The following is a 19,600-nucleotide window of genomic DNA, read 5'->3' as shown; positions in this document are numbered from 1 at the left end:
TTTTTAGGTACATATTTGTGGTCAGTCACCATGTGTGTCACTCACCCCTCCTTTGTTCTTATTTGGGTTTAGGCCTGACAGTGGCAGTTTTATTTGTAATAATAAATAAGAAAAATTAATTCTTTTGTTTTTCTGCAGGTTTTTATGTGGGGGAGTGGGTGGTTGGGTGGGTGCTGAAATTTTGTCTTGAGTCAAATTTTCCCAAGTCAAACGAATACATTTTCAAACTTTTAGCAGGATTTTGTAAAGTCAAAACATTCATCTATTTTTATTTATAATGTGTGGATCTAATCCAGCCAAATTCCTGCTCAGGGCAGGGTAGACCATGGACAGGTTGCCAGGGCCAACACATAGAGCTATACAGTGCTGTGAAAAAGTATTTGCCCCCTTCCTGATTTCTTACTTTTTGCACGTGTCACACTCAACTGTTTCAGATCATCAAACAAATTTAAATATTAAACGAAGATAACCCAAGTAAACATAAAATGCAGTTTTTCTGGGTAGTCCCATTCATTCTGGGTCGTTTCTGTTGGGTTACATGCATTAATGTTTTCCAGCTGCTTGATTTTATTTTTTTTTTTTGCTCCGGAAAACTATCCTCATGAACTGGACAAATTTATTTATTTCAGTGTTTCAATGTCAATTTTATTTTTCAATCGTTGAGTCACTTTTGTACATTTCCGTACTCCAGTTGTTTTCAAGCCATCTCCCATTTTTTGCCTCTCAACACTCACACGCTTCCACACACTTACGTTACGCAGCCGGTAGAATCATACAAAACAATACATGTAATGTGAAAATAAACCACTAGTTCCTGCTTGTCTCTGTTTTGTCTTTTGTTTTCATTTGTCCTGTCTTCACTGTATTAATTGGATACCTTTGTTATGTCTCTCACCTGTTCTGTCCTGTATTGCATCACTTAATTAAAAAAAAAGTATCTGTAAATTCACAGTTAAAAAAAAAAAAAGGGGGGGGGGGGGGGGGGGGGGGGGTTCAACCAGTTATTAGGTTTAGGGAGCAATTACTTTTTCACATGGGCCATGTAGGTCCAGATGGCTTTTTTTCCCTTAATAAATAAAATCAGCTCTTAACACTGCATTTTGTGTTTACTTGTGAGTTCTTATATTTAAGTTTGCTTGATCTTGATCTTGAACCTTGAAGGGAGGTTGTATGCATATGACTGGGAATTGGATGTTAAACTGGGTGTAGGTCTGAAAAAAGAAATTGGGATGTAAGAAAGTGAAGCAAATGAAAAGCCATACAGCTACATATTATCTAATGACCATCAGGGGCAACTCCACTTTTTGTAATAAGAAGTGAGCTTGTATTGAAATCTATATGAAAATGGCTACTTTTCACTTGATTTATTAGCTCAGTAAAATTTTTCCTAATGAGATCTCAGTCTCCATTTTCAAGGCGTCTTTAATAAAATAAAATAAAATAATAAAATAAAAAATACTGTTAAATTTTAAAATTATGAATCCAAAGAGGGGAAAAAGAGTCCATAAATCAGGATATGCATTAGGGCATGGCTAACACCTGATTCACACTACCAGACATTGAAAGACTGTAAAAGCACAGAACAGGTCATATCCAACGTCACTCCTCCTCAGCACCATTGTTTTGTCGATATTAACTGACTTTTGATACTGATCCATTGTATAGATCAATTGATCTATACAAACAATGCAAAAAAAAATAAACATTTGATTTACTGAGTATTCTGCCAGTTATTCCAACGTTTATAATATTCTAAAGTCCAGTTCTAAGTACATCTAAAATAACCTACTTTTTTACTTTTAACAAAGTTCATTTTTACATGGTGTAACCTTTATTAAATTTACTTGAGTGCCAGACTGAAAGACTGCTGCTGCTGAGAACAGCATTGTATGTATAGATGTAAATCTGTATACATGTATAACTATAACTGTAGCTTATTACCATGACTTTGCTTTACTTTTACTTTAGTTTTTATTTTACCCTAATTATATTGTACAGTGTATATATTGTGGTTCACCACTGTTCCTGTGGATGATAATTTCATCCTCACACCGAACATACTGAGCTACAGTAAAAACCACTTGAATCTTGAAAAAATGACAGTGGTGTTTTGCAGTGTTGATTTTTTGCTGAAAATTGCACCATGTGTTTTTTGAAAAATTTGGCAGTGGATTTGTTTATGATTCTTTTGGCTTAATCTGTAGTGGGTTTATTGCTTGATGTTGAGCCTTGACAATTGGGATCTGAAGGTTCTGAACATTGTTGGATTTTAAGTGGTGATATGCACAAGAGTGAATTGATCTTATTGGTTTGCTTACACTTAAGTGGTAATTGTAGTTCATCCTTGACCTGCAGTATGTCTGTACTATTTAACCATCAACCATCAACCACCAGAGGCATGGATGGAAACATCATCAAATCAGTAGCTTGAATGTCTGTGGATTAACACTAACCCTTAATTCAACACACAAATAAATAACTAGAGAAGGTAAGTGTAAGATTTTTAGAGTTTTTAACATATTCGTTGTTGCCATGATGTACATAACAAGGATGGACTGGAATTAAAAATAGCAACCATTAGTGTCAGACAGGGCTGAGTCTGCTTTCCGGGTGATACAGACTAAAGCCGGAGTCATTTCTTCTTTATGCTTTCTTCTGAGGCATGGAAGCAAATAGCAGCCAGTACAAAGAGTAGCAGGTTCCTGTGAAGATGATACCACACACACACAAATAACATATATGTCAGAACGACTGCAACAATTTTTTAAAATTGTATTTTCATTGATTTATTTTCAGTGGACTTAAAATGTTTTATGGTTACATATACAACATCAGAACCTAAGAGGATCAGGTTTAAGGCCAGGGTGTGCTTGAAACCAACTTTTTTGTAGGATGTGGAGCTGTCCAACAATACCTTAAGGCCACAGATGTTCAAATCTTGCTTTCTCACCTCCAAATACCAAATTAGTTACACTTGTTAGATTATTTGTTTGAAATGGATTCTACTCTGGGCCACATTACCTGCAAGAGTTAGAGTCATGGTCGCGCGGTATAGCAGGACGTCACGGGTTCCTCCCTTTAGGTGGACTGGCAGCCCATTGTCCTCCTGTAACCACAGATAACATGTGGTTAAAAGAGTCTAATAAAATATCAAAAAGAAATCTGATGTTACAAAAAAAACTAAAATCACTAAATGGGGCATGGGTTAGGGGGGACACTGCATACCTTAAACACGACCGCCTCATCACCCACCCACCAAAGGGGTGTTGCATTGTGTCCCCCACATCAATCCCAAACAAGGATGCGATGATGTAGATTCACAAGTCACAAGTATGCTAATCTCCACTTTTAAATTCTGTGCACTGTGCTTCATAATGCAACAGATACTAGTAATGACATTTCTTTCCTTGCTGATATGAATATCGACTGGTTTTCTGATTATTGTTCATTGAAAAAGACTTTGAGTGATGCAGCTAATGCATGCACTCTATCTGAAGTTATTAACCTACCCACTGAATAAATAATAACAGTGATGGCTCAGTCACATCAGCATGTATTGGTAATTTTTTACTAACTGTGAGTAGAGACTAAATGCTCAAAACCTGTGTCAGTACCTGTGGGTTTTAGTGAACACAATATTATTGCCTTAGCTATAAAAATGAAGGCTCCCAAAGCAAGGCCTAAGATTACTTACAAGAGGATTTACAAAACATTTTCTGAAAGTGACTTTGTTTCTAGTGTGGAAAATATACAGTACCAAACCTTATGATATAGCTAACTATTTCAACAAATATTTCTTACAAAAACTTCATTCAACTAGTGATTAGTTGCTGTCAGGATGTCACAGGCCATGTATAGCTAATATAAGAAATCCCATCATGTTTAATAACGATTGTTGCTTTGAATTTAAAACTCTTAGAGAGGAGGATATGGAAAAACAACTTCTGACAATTAAGTGTGACAAACCTTGCGGGTTGGATAATTCAGATGGCACACATCTAAATCTTGCAGCAAGAGTAATAGCAAAGCCACTGTGCCACATTTTCAATCTATGTTTTAAAGAATGTATTTATCCGAATCTACGGAAGATTGCAAAAGTCAGTCCACTGCCAAAAAACTGTAAAGAGCCACTTACAGGGCACAGCAGCAGGCCAATTAGTGTATTACCTGTACTAAATAAACTATTAGAGGGAATTATGTTAAAGCAAATTCAGCATTACTTTGAAGTAAATAATTTGAACTCTGATTCCCAGCATGCATATAAGGAAGGCTACCCCACTAGCACTGCACTGTCATGTCTCACTGATGAGCTGTTTACACAGATACATAGAAAGTCAGTTATAGGTGTGTATTTCTGGACTTCAGTGCAGCCTTTGATCTGACTGACCATGAACTGTTACTCTTGATGCAGTCAGCCTATGCTTTTAAAAACTCTGTGATTCATTTCATGAGAAATTATATGACTGAAAGGAGACAGTGTGTTATGTTTAATGGTTCTTTTTCAGATATAGAGATGCTTTCAGTGTGGTATTCCCCAGGGAAGCTGCCTCGGACCGCTTCTCTATTCTATTTTTGTAAACGATATGCCATATGTGTTGAGAAATGCCGGTATGACAATGTATGAGGATGATATAACCATCTTTGCATCCGCTAGTTGTACTGAGCAAGTTGAGAAGACACTTAAACATGATATCTGATGGGATTACAGCAAACAAGTTAAAATTTTATATTTCCAAAAAAAAATGTATGGCACTTGGTTCTAACTATTCACTTTGGTCTGATTAGAAGTTGGTCCTATCATGGGCATTACCATTAATGAAACTATCTTGGTCTACACATATAAAGAACATAATCCGCAAAATTAGTAAACGTATTTCAAACATTACAAGATGTGCATGTTTTTTACCTGACACAATGATTACACTTGTTATTCAATCATTATCAAATCAAATCAAATCAAATCAGATTTATTTGTATAGCGCCAAATCATAACAAAGTTACATCAAGGCACTTTACATATAGAGCAGGTCTAGACCAAACTCTTTAAAAATTTATTTAAAGAGACCCAACAGATCCCCCGAAGAGCAAGCACTTGGCGACAGTGGCAAGGAAAAACTTCCTTTAAGAGGCAGAAACCTCGAGCAGAACCAGACTCAGGGGGTGCGGCCATCTGCCTCGACCGGTTGGGTTGAGAGTGGGAGAGAGAGAGCGAGAGAGAGAGAGAGAGAGAGAGAGAGAGAGAGACAGGCATTGGAGGGGGGGGGGGTGTAGGCAGGAACATGTTGTTGCATGAAGTTCATGGAGTTGAGCTGTAATACAGAATTCATGCTATATGGGACCAGCAGGTGTTGCAGGAACATGGGATGGTGATGAGTCACCACCTGCAGGATGAGGACAGGGAGAGAGAGGAGAGGAACTGGGAGAGACAGAGACTTTGGCAGAACATGGTCAGTAAATGCAGTATAAATGCTTAGAACTGGGTGAAACTGTGTTTTTTTTTTTTTTTGTTTGTTTGTTTTTTAAGAAGGATGGTTTTTATCAGCGCATGCAAGGAGGGAGTTAGAGAGAAAGAGGGAGAGGGGGAGAGAGGGTGACAGGGAGAGACAGAGAGAGAGAGAGAGAGAGAGAGAGAGAAGCTCAGTCCTTCCCCCAGCAGCCTAGGCCTATAGCAGCATACCTAAAGAGTAGAGGACTTTTTAACTGTACGCTCTGTCATACAGGAAAGTTTTAAGCCTGGTCTTGAAAGTTACTAAAGAGTCCGCCCCCCGGACCGATGCTGGGAGTTGGTTCCATAGAAGAGGAGCCTGATAACTGAACGATCTGCCTCCAGATTTACTCTTGGAGACTCTAGGAACCACAAGTAAACCTCCATCTAGAGAGCGGAGTGGCCTGCTAGGACAGTAAGGAACTATGAGTTCTCTGAGATACGATGGAGCTTGGCCATTAAGAGCTTTATACGTTAAAAGAAGGATTTTGAATTCTACTCTATATTTTACTGGCAGCCAATGAAGAGCAGCTAACACGGGAGAGATGTGATCTCTTTTCCTAGTTCCTGTTAATATTCGTGCAGCAGCGTTCTGAATTAACTGAAGGCCTTTTAGAGATTTGTTTGGACATCCAGATAGTAATGAGTTACAGTAGTCCAGCCTAGAAGTTACAAATGCATGGACTAGTTTTTCTGCATCATCCTGAGAAAGGATGTTTCTGATTTTCCTAATGTTTCGCAGGTGGAAGAAAGCTGCCCGACTAACTTGTTTTATGTGAGGGACAAAGGACATGTCCTGGTCAAAAATTACTCCAAGGTTTCTTACAGTGGAGCTGGAAGCCAAAGTAATGCCATCCAAACTGATGAGATGATTAGATAGTATTTTTCTGAGGTGCTTAGGACCGAGTACAATAACTTCTGTTTTGTCAGAGTTGAGAAGTAAAAAATTTCCAGTCATCCAGACTTTTATGTCTTCAAGACATGCCTGCAGTCTGACTATCTGACTGACTTCATTTGGCTTCATTGATAGGTACAGCTGAGTATTGTCTGCATAGCAGTGGAAATTGATTCTGTGTTTCCTGATAATGTTGCCTAGAGGAAGCAGATAAAGCGTAAAGAGGATTGGTCCAAGTACCGAACCCTGCGGGACTCCATGACTGACTACAGTACATGAGGAGGAGCTGTTGTTTACATGAACAAACTGATGTCTATCTGATAAGTAGGATTTGAACCACTTTAGTGCAGTTCCTTTAATTCCAATTTCATGTTCCAGTCTCTGTAGTAAAATATTATGATCTATGGTGTCGAATGCAGCACTAAGATCTAGAAGGAGAAGTATGGAGGCTGATCCATTGTCTGAGGCCATTAGAATGTCATTGGAGACTTTAACCAGCGCTGTTTCTGTGCTATGATGGGCTCTAAATCCTGACTGAAACTCTTCAAACAGACTGTTCCCATCCAGATGCTCGTGTAGTTGTTTTGCTACAGCTTTCTCAATGATTTTAGAAATAAATGGAAGGTTCGATATGGGTGTATAGTTTGCCAAAACATCTGGATCAAGATTAGGCTTTTTAAGCTGGGGTTTGATGACCGCAGTCTTAAGTGCCTGAGGTACATAACCCAGAAATAAAGTCAGATTAACCAAATCTAGAATGAACGGCTCAATTACATAAAAGATCTCTTTAAAGAGGCTAGTTGGTACTGGGTCTAATAGACAGGTTGACGGTCTGGATGATGAAACTATAGAAGCTAGCTCTGAGAGATTCAGAGGTGAGAATGATTCCAGATGTAAAAGAGGCGCCGCAGCTGATTCAGCAGTTGCCGTCTTCAGAAGGGGATTTTTATCTAACGTAGGCAAGAGCTGATAAATTCTTTCTCTGATCATGAGAATTTTGTCTGAAAAAAAACTAATAAAATCATTACTGCTTAGAGCTAAGGGGATCACTGGTTCAACTGAGCTATGGCTCTCTGTCAGCCTGGCTACAGTGCTGAAGAGAAACCTGGGGTTGTTCTTGTTTTCTTGTTTTCTTCTTCTTGTTTTGAGTGCTGAGTAATATGAACTTCTAGCACTGCGAGAGCGAGAGCTTTTTTATACGTTTTTAGGCTATCTTTCCAGGCTCTGTGAGACTCTTCTGACTTACTGGAACGCCAGTTTCTTTCTAATTTCCTTGATGTCTGCTTCAAGGCAAACATCAAGGATGTCTCCTCTCTCTTGTCCCCCCTTGACTACTGCCCAGAAATCTGGTCTGGCACGTCAAGAAAATTACTTTTTAAACTCCAGTTTGCTCAGCATGGAGCTGCATGACTGACACTTCACTGCTCTATTAAGAATAATATAAATGCTATGCATGATAAACTCTCCTGGATAAAAGTGGAGAAGAGATTAGCATGCGAAAGAACGATTGTTTTTATGATTGCCCTTCACATGTTTAATTTCAGCCCGTATCATGTGTTGGAGTCATGTCATCAGAATGATTTAATTCAATGGCCTTATTTTGCATTGGACTGAGTAGTTGTTTCGGAAACATCTCCTTAGAATCTAACAGATAATTCTAAATCAAAATCCCTTCTCTATATTTAATCACTGTCTCTCCGTCATATTGTCCACTCAGCAGGAACAGGAGGAGGACAGGACATGTAAATAACATAATATTTTCCTGCGATACTGTGAACACATCATCAAATGCCAGTTAAATCCCAAGTGTGGAAAACAAAGCCATTAAACAGTCGTTATACTTTCCTGTTCTCAGTTCATCAGCTCTACTTGATGCTTTTCATAACAAACCAGGCATATAGAAAGGTTTAATGTTCACACACTTCAATCTAAAGAATATTTTTCATGGTGGGGGTTGGCATGAACTAATGAAACCTATAAGTAGCGGTTAGGGTTAGGGTTAGCGGTGAACCCTGTGTGTAATGCTGCACCATGGCACTATGGCACTGATGGAGGACTATGCCAGTGGCAGAATTAGGAGGGAGAAGGTCTTCAGGGACCATAACGACTTATTGGCCCATGATGATGAGTGTCTCATGAGCCGTTTTAGATTCCGTAGAGCTGCTCTTGGATCTATGTGCTGAACTGGATCCAGCATTGGAGAGGGCAACGCGTTGGAAGAAGACGCAGGTCCTCACCCTGTTTTTAAATGAGGAAATAGTCCGTGCGCGGTCAGCAGTGAAGCGGCCATCAGCCTCCTGAAGGGCCGGTGGCGCACTTCGAATTAGTGGGACGGCAGGCTTCTTTACCATCCTGCCAAAGTGTGCACAATGTGGCACAGAGGAATGATATCCCCCCCAACATTATGACCCCTTTCAAGACAAGCAGGATATGAACAGGGTGCAAGAGTCCATAAGGATGTCATGCGTTGTTTATAAAGACAACTAAAGGTTCATTTTTGCACATTGTCTTTAAATATTTCTGCTACTTCAACCATTACATTTCTCATTTGTCTCAACTCCTCCATCAGGTTGTTGTTTGCTTGTATTGTCTCCCTTTGCAGCTGCAGGACTTTATCGGTGAACAACCGACCACCCACAGCTGTTCTGTTTTTCGGGCCGCCACCTCACCAACAGGTGTCTCCACTTCCGCCTCAGAAAAAAATTTAGTTTTCCTGCAACCGCCATCGGTTCCAACAAAACATAACATTTGTAGCTAAGCCTTATTTTATATGCAGGCTGCTTTCATGAGGCCCTTTGCATTGACCATTTATGGTTAAAAATGGGCGTTTGCAGGGCGTGACATGAAGTCGACACAGCTGCGCACTTGTAGTCTGTGATTTATAAAGCAAAGTTTACTTTAAGTGTGCGTATGCAGGGGTTTATAAATCTGAATATTTTCTGGTGCATGCAAACTTTGGTTTTTGGGCATATGTACACTTCGCACAGTTTTATAAATGAGGCCCCTGGTCTCTGAATATGCGTTTGTGTATATTTAAGTGTATACGTGTGTATGTATGTATACTGTATGTGCTTTTAGGATTTTATGTGTATATGGGTGCATATGTGTGTAAGCACACGTTATGTATGAATATATTCATATTTTTTTTTGTGATCTCTGTTTGGGAAAACTGTTTACGAACAGTTATTTGTCTTGCTTTTTAGGGACCCCAGGAAGAATAGTCGTCACCATGGTGACAACAAATGGAAATCCATTAAAACAATAAACAATAAACCTCATCAGTTATGTATGAGTGCATCTTTTTTGGAATAGAGCTGCTTTCAGTAATTTCTGTCTATTATATGTTTAGCAGTGTTCTATCACTTTGTAATAACAATGAATGTTTGAAATAAGTCTAATTCCTCCAATCAAATAACATCCATCCAACTTTTATTTTTTTAAAGTCAGCCATCGTTCCACATATGAGTGAAGTTTCTCTCACAATAAAACTGAATAACTCTCTGAAGGCTTCTCCTACAGGAACTCTTACCTGGAAGAGTTTCTGAGCCTCAGGGACTCTGTTCCTCAGCTGTCTGGCAGAGCTGCTGAAGGCCCGGCTAGCTAGAAGTGGAACTTTCTGGAAAAGAAACAAGAAGTAGATTTATTACAAGCTCTGGTAATTTGGGAAACAAAGAGGTGTTTCCTGTCTTCTGTTGGAGACGCCATAAACAACAAAAATACAGATTTTGTAGAGTATGCACTCACCAACAATGTTTCACATCACTTCCAGTTAAGAATAAGGATCAGATCTCTAAAATGTCCAATTCCCATCACAGTTTCCAAATAGTTTTAATCATACCGCCATCTTAGCACCAGACTAGAAAACTAGCTCCACCAAATGTTATATCTTTTTATTTCCGATCACATGTACATTAACAGGAATAGATAAGAAATGGGTCAATAGATAGAATAAAATGCAGGTGATGATACAATGGGATGTGAAAGAGGAAGGGAAACTGTCTCTGAACCTGAATCTGTTTTTCAGCTAGAGTACGCAGCTGACATGACAGGGTTTCACAACATTATTTTCACATTAAACAAATAATCACAGCACTAATAACTCAGTTTACTCACTTTTGCAACCCCAACTGGGCAGCTGTAAATACAGAGTGGGAATCATTTATAATAAATTCAAGGGGCTTCTGATGTAAACAGACTAAGGGTGTTTCACACTGCATTTTCTCTACATATATGAACAATCTGAATGAACTCAGACCCTTCCAAGCTGTCAACTGCAGTCTGCAAGAGTTAAAATACCACAGAGCCCATTGTGTTGACAATGCACAAGATAAGCAGACTTGGAACAAACTGAACTGAGATCACAAAAATGTGGTCTGAAATAGTTGATAATGCTGACCAATCATTCTTAGTGTGCTTTGGGGTCTTAAATTTTGTGAACTGGCAAAAATCACAAGCAGCTCTATGACGGGACAATGGTGTTAGAGCTAAATGCTAAAATCAACCAGCTAATTTTCTCATAATGAGAATGCAAACATGCCATTGTTTAGTGTAGTTACGTTTCATCATCTGATAGTAGTCTCTCACAACCACCACACCCTGCATTGTGTGTGTGTGTGTGTGTGTGTGTGTGTGTGGCAGCAGCACTGAGCTAAAAGGCAGCTGTTTCCACATGCAGCTGCAGAAATGGTTTAAAAATACATTTCTATTATTTCATGATAGGGCAGGACGGTGGCACAGTGGAATAGTGGTTAACACTGTTGCCCCACAACAAGAAGGTCATGGGTTTGGTTCCTGGGCCTGGGGCCTCTCTGTGCAGGTACTCCAGTTTAGGTTAACTGGTGATTCTAAACTGTCCGTAGGTCTGAGTGTGAATGTGAGTGGTTGTTGATCTCTGTCTCTACGATACACTGGTGAGCTGTCCAAGGCTCAGCTGTCGCTCAACGCGAGCTTGGATTGGCTCTTGCAACCCTGCGACCCGAAAATGGACAGGGGTAGATGAATGAATGAATATTTCATGATATAGACAGGTATAGAGAAAGGTATGAAATATAATGTTAGTGATATTGACATCAACAGGTAATTTGTATGTCTATTTTTGTTGGAAGTCACATTGTGTGCACTGTTAAAAAGTAGCCTCTGTAGAGTCACCAGTTTGAGGCACAGAGTGAGCTGCATAACTGTCTGAGTAGGACCTGAGTCTGCTCCCAGCTTCTGGCTAGTCTAGATATGGACAAAGAGATGGGGCAAGTTGTGGCAAGTATAGACGCATATATGCATTAGCACATATGGGCCCATTCTCTCACTTGAAAAGGTTCATGCCTTGCATGCTACATGACTTTCAGGAAAAAAAGAGAATGGCAGGAGAGTTATATAAAATTGAACCCTCTTTAGAGTTGTGAACGCTTCATATGCAGTCCCATTGAGCGTGTATACATGCCACTTGTCTATGTTTGTTTGCGACTGTGTTGTAATGAAGGCATACCCCTTTTCCAAATTAGTATAGCTACAAGTCATGTAGGTTGTGGTTATATTGGTTCATATTAGATGTGGTGGACAGGCACTGTTTAAGCACCACTGACAAAAATATTTTTTGTGTATTTTTATTTATATCAGCCCTGCAGAGTGAGAGGCATAGTCCCTGGTGTCCGCCACACAGGCACCCTCCCTCGAACACCCAGAAGGGACTTCTGGAAAAAGAAATCAGTCTTACACTCGAGTCTTGAGCAACCTGCCATCACGGCTGTGCCTTGTCTCAGCCAAAACAGCAGGAGAAAAACAGTTCAATAATGGGTGAGAAGCAGAATGCAGAACCTGTGGAGGTACTGCTGGGGGCCTGGAAGGAGGACGACCCTGACAGGGAACCTGGGCCGGAAACACAGCTTCATCTGCCACTAAGTGCGCTGGTTTAAGCCTATCGAGTGTAACATGCTCCCTATGCCCAACCATATGCAGCACAAAACTCTTAGGACCCGTCTCAAGAACCCGAAAAGGGCTATTGTATGGGGGTCGAAGGGGTGAGCAGTGAGGATCATGTCTTACAAAAACAAACCGAGCCGACATGAGCTCTGCAGGCATCAATGGCCGTGGAAACAGTGGTGAATGGGGCCCGGTACACGAGTGCTGTCTGACAAAAAAGGATAAATGGCTGGACAAGGCCGAGGAGCAGAGCCCCCAGGCAAAAATTCTCCAGGGATGCAGAGTGGCTAGCCGAGAACCAGCTCAGCAGGCGAAGCATCAAGGTACTCCTTAGGGGTCAAACGCAACCCGAGCATAACCCAAGGTAAACGGTCCATGCAGTTATCATCTGAGAGTGCAGCACGCAGCGCTGCCTTACGCGACCGGTGAAATCGCTCAAACAAACCATTAGCCTGAGGGTTGTATGAGGTCGTGCGGTGCACCTGCACACCCAGTGATCATGCAGGCAAGGACCAGAACTCTGACAAAAACTGGGGGCCCCTGTCTGAGGTGATATCTGACAGAGTACCGAAATGGGCGACCAAGGAGGACAGAAATGCACGTCCAAGGACATCGTGGAGGACAGAGGGACAACCTCCGGTCACCTGGTGGTCCAATACACCATTGTGAGAAGGTGCGTAAAACCCTGTTAAGGAGGTAGAGGGCACACTAGGTCCACATGCATGTGGTCGGAACGTCTAACTGGGATCGGAAACGGTGTGCTAGTGGGTTTGACCTCCCGACCACATGCTGAATATCCGTTGTGAACTCAGAGATGGCCGTCAGGTGGCGCTGCTGACGAGCAGACCACGGCTCAGTCACCTTGGACATGGCAAAAGTCAGCGGCTTATGATCCACATAAGCCATGAAGGAGCGACCTTCCAGCAGGAAGCAGAAATGACGGGTTGCAAGGTGCAGTGCCAACAGCTCCTGGTCAAAAATGCTGCACTTGCGCTCACTATCTCGCAGTGTTCGGCTGAAAAATGCAAGTGGCTGCCACACATTTGCAACGCGCTACTCAACCACTGCCCCTACAGCTATGTCCGATGCGTTCGTCGTTAAAGCTATGGGTGCAGCGGGTTTGCGATGGGCGAGGAGGGCAGCGTTAGCAAGGGTGCTCTTAGCTCCCTCAAAGGCCTGGACACATTCAGGAGTCCAGTCAACAGGGTCGTTTGTCTTCTTAAGCTGTAGGGCTCTGTACAGTGGCTGAAGGAGGTGGGCAGCATGAGAGAGGAAACAGTTATAGAAATTCACCATGCCCAAGAACTCCTGCAACGCCTTGAGAGAGACTGGATGGGGAAATTCTGCCACCATCTGCACTTTAGAAGGCAATGGTACTGCGCCTTGTGGTGAATTGCAGTGACCTAAGAAATCAATCACCAGCAGTCCAAACTGACACTTGGCCGGGTTGACTATCAGGCCGTGTTCATCCAGACAACTAAAAAATCTGTTTCAGGTCCGCCAGGTGCTCTTCAGCTGACAGACTGGCCACCAGTATGTCGTTCAGATAACACCGAGTCCATCAGCCTCTGGAAGGTTTGTGCTGCCCCATTCAAGCCAAAAGGCATGCACATGAACTCAAAGAGCCCGAAGGGTGTGATCACTGGGCACGTCCTCTGCACGCATAGGAACCTGGTGATATCCGCACACCAGGTCCACCTTCGAGAAAATAGAGGCACCCGCCAGGCGCATGGAGAAGTCCTGCATGTTGGGATGGGATAGTGATCATCTGCGGTCATGTTGTTCAAGCGGCGAAAGTCATCCACCTTAGGCACCATGTGAAGAGGTGAAGCCCATGGACAGTTCGAAAGCCTATGCCAAGACGCTCCATGGGGGCGAACTACTCCTTAGCTTTTTATCGTGTCGAGGTGCCGCATTGCAATGGGCGAACTGTTAGCTGCACTCAGCAGCGGGCTGCCGCCTTCGGCTGACCTGTCTGTGCTAGCTGGAGGGAGAAGGCTCTTTGGTGAGCCGGGGTCCACCAGAAACCATCGTCCTGACTATGAGTCCTTGATGAAGAGCAGCTTTCTACATCCACCAGCGCTCACAGCTGCTGCTGAGCACTGGCCCTGGAGTTTCCCAGCAGCTCAAATGAGCACGGAGCGCTTAGCCATACTACCGAACTGCTGGTAGAAAAAACAGAGGCCATTCCCGCGCCTCTCCGGGCAGATACTCCAGCCACCACGCCCGGATCCACATCCACCGTTGGCAGGGGTTCCGATGTGACGCTCTGGACAGCGAAAAGTCTGGTAGCTAGCAGGACCTGATCGGCAACTGCTCCAGGCAGCAACACGGATGATACGTCCCCCTCAGCCAAACCTCGGCAGTCACTGGCAGCCAGACATGCACAGCGGGTACTGGAGCTGACGCAGGAAAACATGTTGGGGAAAGGAAACCACCTTCTTCCGATCCATGAGAACCACGGCCGGGCTGTCGCCCCATCCAGTTAGGGAAAGGATCCTCTCTGCCCTCTCTGCGGCAGATAGGCTGTACCTCCGGAGCAGAAGCTGTTTGAGGGGGACGTATCTTCCGTGTTGTGGGGGGCGCGGAAGAGCTGCATGACCCAGTATGTGGACTGTTGGTCCAGCGCAGCGTTCCAGGTGGAACAGTGCCTCAACATGCGGGAACCACAACACCGGGTCGCACTGCCAGAACTGCCGTGGTGAGAATGGCCGGCTGTGAGAGATGGGGCGGCGTGGACAAAGTGGAGTCACACTCTTCATCTGCTCCAAACATGTTCAATCCGTGGTCACCAATGTGGCAGGATGAGGAAAAGCCAGGAGACAAAGGCAAGTTTTAACTTCTTTTATCCTCAACCAAAACACAACTGAAACAGGAACAGCCCTGCTGGGTGAGAGGCATAGCTTCTGGAGTCCGCCACAAAAAGTTGTAAAAACTGTATACAAAATTTTGAAAAAACATTGTTCATCATCATCAACATCAAGGACACCAGGGACCACCTCTGCTGAGTCATGAACATTTAATACAGCTAAGGCCAACTGGAAATATACCAAACCATCAATAACTGGTGTGTGAGCTGCCATTATGAAGACTCCCAGCTGTAAAATGACAGGTGCTATGTTTTTTCTATTTTTGGTTAGAATAATAGAAAGTGGGCAGAAGAGTTTGCAGGGCATAGTGAGTGTGGCTGGAGAAAATAAAAATGGTAGATTAGAGGGAAAGAAGCTCCAGGTTTGTCCTTGTGATTGGAAGAAAGTAACATCAGTTAGAGGCCTTAGAGTGCATCAGGGAAGAAAGAGATGTGATGGAAAGGAAGGGCAGTGTGGCCGCATCGATCATAACTTTTTAAGAAGTCAATTGAGTAAGTCGGATGAAATCCAGCGACAGGTAGAAAACCACAGTTCAAAGGATATCAGCAACACAGCCACAGAGGTGGAGGAGGAGGTTATAAGAAGGGATGCAGCTGATATTGAGGTGAACAGGCCAGTCAGAGAGAGAAATATGGAGCAGAAAGCTAGAGTTAAATGTCCTAAGGGCAAATAGTAGCAAGGAATGGGAGACAGCCAACAGGGACTTGTGATGGGAGACATTATTTACTCCTACAGTGTAGAAAGATTTGGGTTGCGAGATGGAAAGAGGGTTGAAAGAGTACGGGAAGATTCAGGAAGCCAAGAGTGAGAAAAGAGACTTGCATGTGATATTCTTGGACTTAGCAAATGCATTTGGTGCAGTGCCACATAGCCTTATTTGGGAGGCGTTGGATTATTTTAGAGTGCCTGGAGTAGTTGTCAATTTAGTAAGAACATATTTCTAGGATATCAGACTATGTTTAAGTACAGCAGGCTTTACAGCAGGTTGGCAGAGGCTGGAAATAGGTATCATGGCAGGGTGTACGATTTCTCCATTAGCATTCACAATGACAATGGAGGTAATTATTAGAGCTTCTAGGGGGGTTGTAGGTGGAGAGAGGTGGCAGGATGGGATACGCCTTACACCAATTAGGGCATACATGGATGATATGACATTGATAACTACAACGGTGTCATGTATGAAAAGAGTACTTGAGAGAATGAGTAGAGGAAGATTAAGTGATTGAAAGTTTGAAACAGATAAAGAGGAAATTCCAATAATTAGGGAAAAACCAGTAAAGAGCCTAGGTAGGTGGTACAAGGCAGAATTGTATGACGGAGAACAGGTAGTGCAGTTTAGGAAGGATGTTGCTGAGGGACTGGATAGAATAGATAAATCGTCCAGGAAAGTTGAAGCTGTGGTGTTTGAAGTTTGGATTATTTCCCAGGTTGATGTGGCTACTGTCAGTATATTAGATTCCAATAGCTGCTGCAGAGAAAATGGAAAGACTAGCAAGTTTGTATATTAGGAAGTGGCTCGGTGTTCCGAGATGTTTAAGCACTGTGGTACTGTATGGGAAAGGCATACTTCAGCTCCCTGTATCTAGTCTAGTGGAGGAGTTTAAATGTACTAAGGTTAGGACAGAGCTCTTGTTATCTGGGAGTAAAGATGTGGTAGTTAGTAAGGTGGTTCCAAACCCAACCAAGGGGAGAAAATGGAATCCAAGAATGGCAGTGCAGGAAGCAAAAGCAACTTTTAGGCATACAGAGATTGTGGGTAATGTACAGATAGGCCGGGGAGGCTTGGGGCTTGGTCCAGGCAAACCTGTGTGGAGTAGAGCAGGTCCCAAAGAGAAGAGGAAGCTAGTTGTAGAGACAGGAGGAAATATTAAGAGGTGCGAGGGCAGTGGCTCAGGCTAAGCAGGGACAGTTCCTTTGATATAAAGGAATATAATAAATAGGTGTACTATTTATTATATTCCTTTATATCAAGAGCAAGTTGCACTGAACTCCATTGTACTCTGAGTAATAGCAATAAAGATAACTAATTTAGCTGCTGGGGCTGTATTTTGTGATCCTGCAAATTACTAACTACTCCGTTTCTTAAAACCATCTAGACTTGTAGCTGGACTGTATTAATTGAAACATGAGTGTATTGAGCCTGTAGACCAGATCAGAATGCTTCCTGAACTGATCAGTTACTTTGACATAACTCACAACATGTCTGATTTAGACCCTAAGCCATCACATCAGCTTGCAACTCAGTGGGTTTATAGGACTCCCAAAGAACTACAGAAAGTCAAAAAGTGTTGACAAATACATTTCATTATGAACACGAGCACAGTCGATTCTGTTTATGATTTTAGAGCAGTGACTTGTTCTCATTGAAACTCCAGCATTTGAAACAGGGCTGATAGCTCAGATTATTCTACCAGTCTGTCCAGTCTTTATGATTTTCTCCTCAAATGCCGAAAAGTGTTCTTTTCTGTCCTGTAAGACAGACATTATTAGAATTAGTTGTTAGGTGACATCTTAGGGTGGACGAGGGGTCAACTCAACACAGGAATATGAAACAGGAGAGCCATTTTAGTAAGAGTGAATGAACGTTAATATTGTTTTATCATCCATGACCAGCCAATAAATGTAACCATGCTGTTGTTATTGTCAGGACAACAAAGACTTTTAACTACAGGTATATGATAAATTCAAGTATAACCAAAACCAACCAAATTTACATAACCAAAATTGAAAAATGGACCACATGTAATAAGACGTAAAATTTTTGATGAAGTTGAAATGTGTCGAAACATTGTCATACATTCTTACAACAAATACTCTGTTGCCACAGAAAGACTTCTTCCTCTGAGAGTGACACCTCACCAGTCAGCTGCGGTTTGTCTCTTTAAGAAAACTGACTTTTAAAACCTTGACCAAGGTCACATTGGCCAGCACAGCCTCTGAACCTGACACTCAAACCAATCAGAGGTGTGTGTGTGTGTGTCTGTCACAGGGGGAAGCTGTGCCGAATGGCCTGCAATGGAGTCTAGTGGTATCAGCAACTGGAACAAAGAGGATGACTTGGTGATTCACTGCACAAACAAACAAACAAACATAAATTACTTTGATCAGCACATGTTATTTAGAAAAGACACTGCAAAACCACAGGAATCAGGCCTTGAGTGACACGTGGACTAAAATGAAACAGCTTTACAAGAGAAAAATTTGTATGCAGGACAGTCATGTTGATATGACGTTCTTGCAAATGAAAGGGGAAGTTGTGAACATATTTTCTGCGGCTTGGTGGTTAGTGGAGGAGGTGGTTCCAGTTTTAGGTTAGTGAAACTGGTTTGAAACGTGTGGAAAGTGGTCTCCAAAAAAGGACCTTAAACTTAAACTGTTGTAGACCACAATGGATGAGCAAAAATGAAACACAAACCATTATTTTTGCTATACACAATGTCTCCTTTACAGAATTATATATTATTACACCTCTTATTAACTTAATTGCGTGTCAGAACTTGTTTAATGTTAATGTTGCAATTGATATAGGTTAACCATATTGGGTATTTGTTAAAAATGTATTTCATCATATAAATTGGATTCTGTAAATTAATCTGTGGAATAAAAATGCAGCGCAACAGGTCAACACTTGATTTTGAGTTCAACAAATAATCCGTAGAGAAGGAACGCCGAGAATGTAAACATGTTAGTCTGTGTTTGTTGGTCATTTGTGTACATGCTGAGCTGCATTGTCTGACACGGGGGCACAGATGTGTGTGTAAGGACATGACACTTGGAGAGAGTTTAGGACCCTGCAATAGGTCATGTGACATCCTGCTCTCAGTAAATTTAGGTCATATCTGTATAAGTCCCAACAGGCACAAACGCAAGAATAAAACACAGCCTCTTTCTGTGTTGAGACTGTGTGTTTCACTTTGAGACTGAAACTTTCAGTCTCAAACTGAAAGTCTTACATGTTTGTCCTGCACAGAACAAAGGTCAAGTCTGACACACTTAGCTCACTCTGAAATATAACAGTAAACCTACCTACAGTTTGATCATTCCTCTGTCTAATCTGACCGTTTTGTACTGTAGCTGCAGTGAGTCCAGAAGGTTCAGAGAAACAAACAAAGCGAAAAGGGTAGAAGACAAGTGGAAAAAGAAAAGACATGTAGTTACCAGTAGGCGATTCATGTCGGTGGTGTTGTGCGTCAATCTGTGCTGTCTCACTGCACCCTGACAAGGACATACTCACAGACCCACACACACACACACACACACACACACACACACACAGTATCAGTGTTTCTGAATCTCTTCCAAACTATAATCTTGTGCCGGGGCCAAACTGCCTGTGCTTAACAAATGACAACAATAAGCCAGATGCATAGCTGAATAATAGTAATAAAAAACTCAGGAGTCTCAAGCTCAGTCTGTAATTCCAGAGCACAGTAG

General features: G+C 42.1%; 1 protein-coding gene across 1 annotated transcript; it reads right to left on the bottom strand.

Moving 5' to 3' along the window:
- Nucleotides 1-1,404: 1,404 nt before the first annotated feature.
- Nucleotides 1,405-19,425, bottom strand: cox7a1 (cytochrome c oxidase subunit 7A1). Its single transcript, XM_029517375.1, has 4 exons — nucleotides 19,325-19,425; nucleotides 9,910-9,996; nucleotides 3,022-3,106; nucleotides 1,405-2,702 (listed from the first exon to the last, which is right to left on the bottom strand). Exons 1-4 carry the CDS (start codon nucleotides 19,337-19,339, stop codon nucleotides 2,644-2,646), a joined length of 246 nt encoding a protein of 81 aa, XP_029373235.1. The 5' UTR covers nucleotides 19,340-19,425; the 3' UTR covers nucleotides 1,405-2,643.
- Nucleotides 19,426-19,600: the final 175 nt, after the last annotated feature.

Source organism: Echeneis naucrates, chromosome 13 (assembly GCF_900963305.1).
Source record: "Echeneis naucrates chromosome 13, fEcheNa1.1, whole genome shotgun sequence".
Taxonomy (NCBI): Eukaryota; Metazoa; Chordata; class Actinopteri; order Carangiformes; family Echeneidae; genus Echeneis; species Echeneis naucrates.
This window is presented reverse-complemented; position numbering and strand designations above follow the sequence as displayed.

What these genes read in the sequence shown, in the direction of transcription:
- cox7a1 (XM_029517375.1), bottom strand. An exon ending in AGGCTCAGAAACTCTTCCAG is followed by an intron (nt 3,107 to 9,909) that starts GTAAGAGTTCCT and finishes CTGTGGTTACAG; the next exon opens with GAGGACAATGGGCTGCCAGT. An exon ending in CATGACTCTAACTCTTGCAG is followed by an intron (nt 2,703 to 3,021) that starts GTAATGTGGCCC and finishes TCATCTTCACAG; the next exon opens with GAACCTGCTACTCTTTGTAC.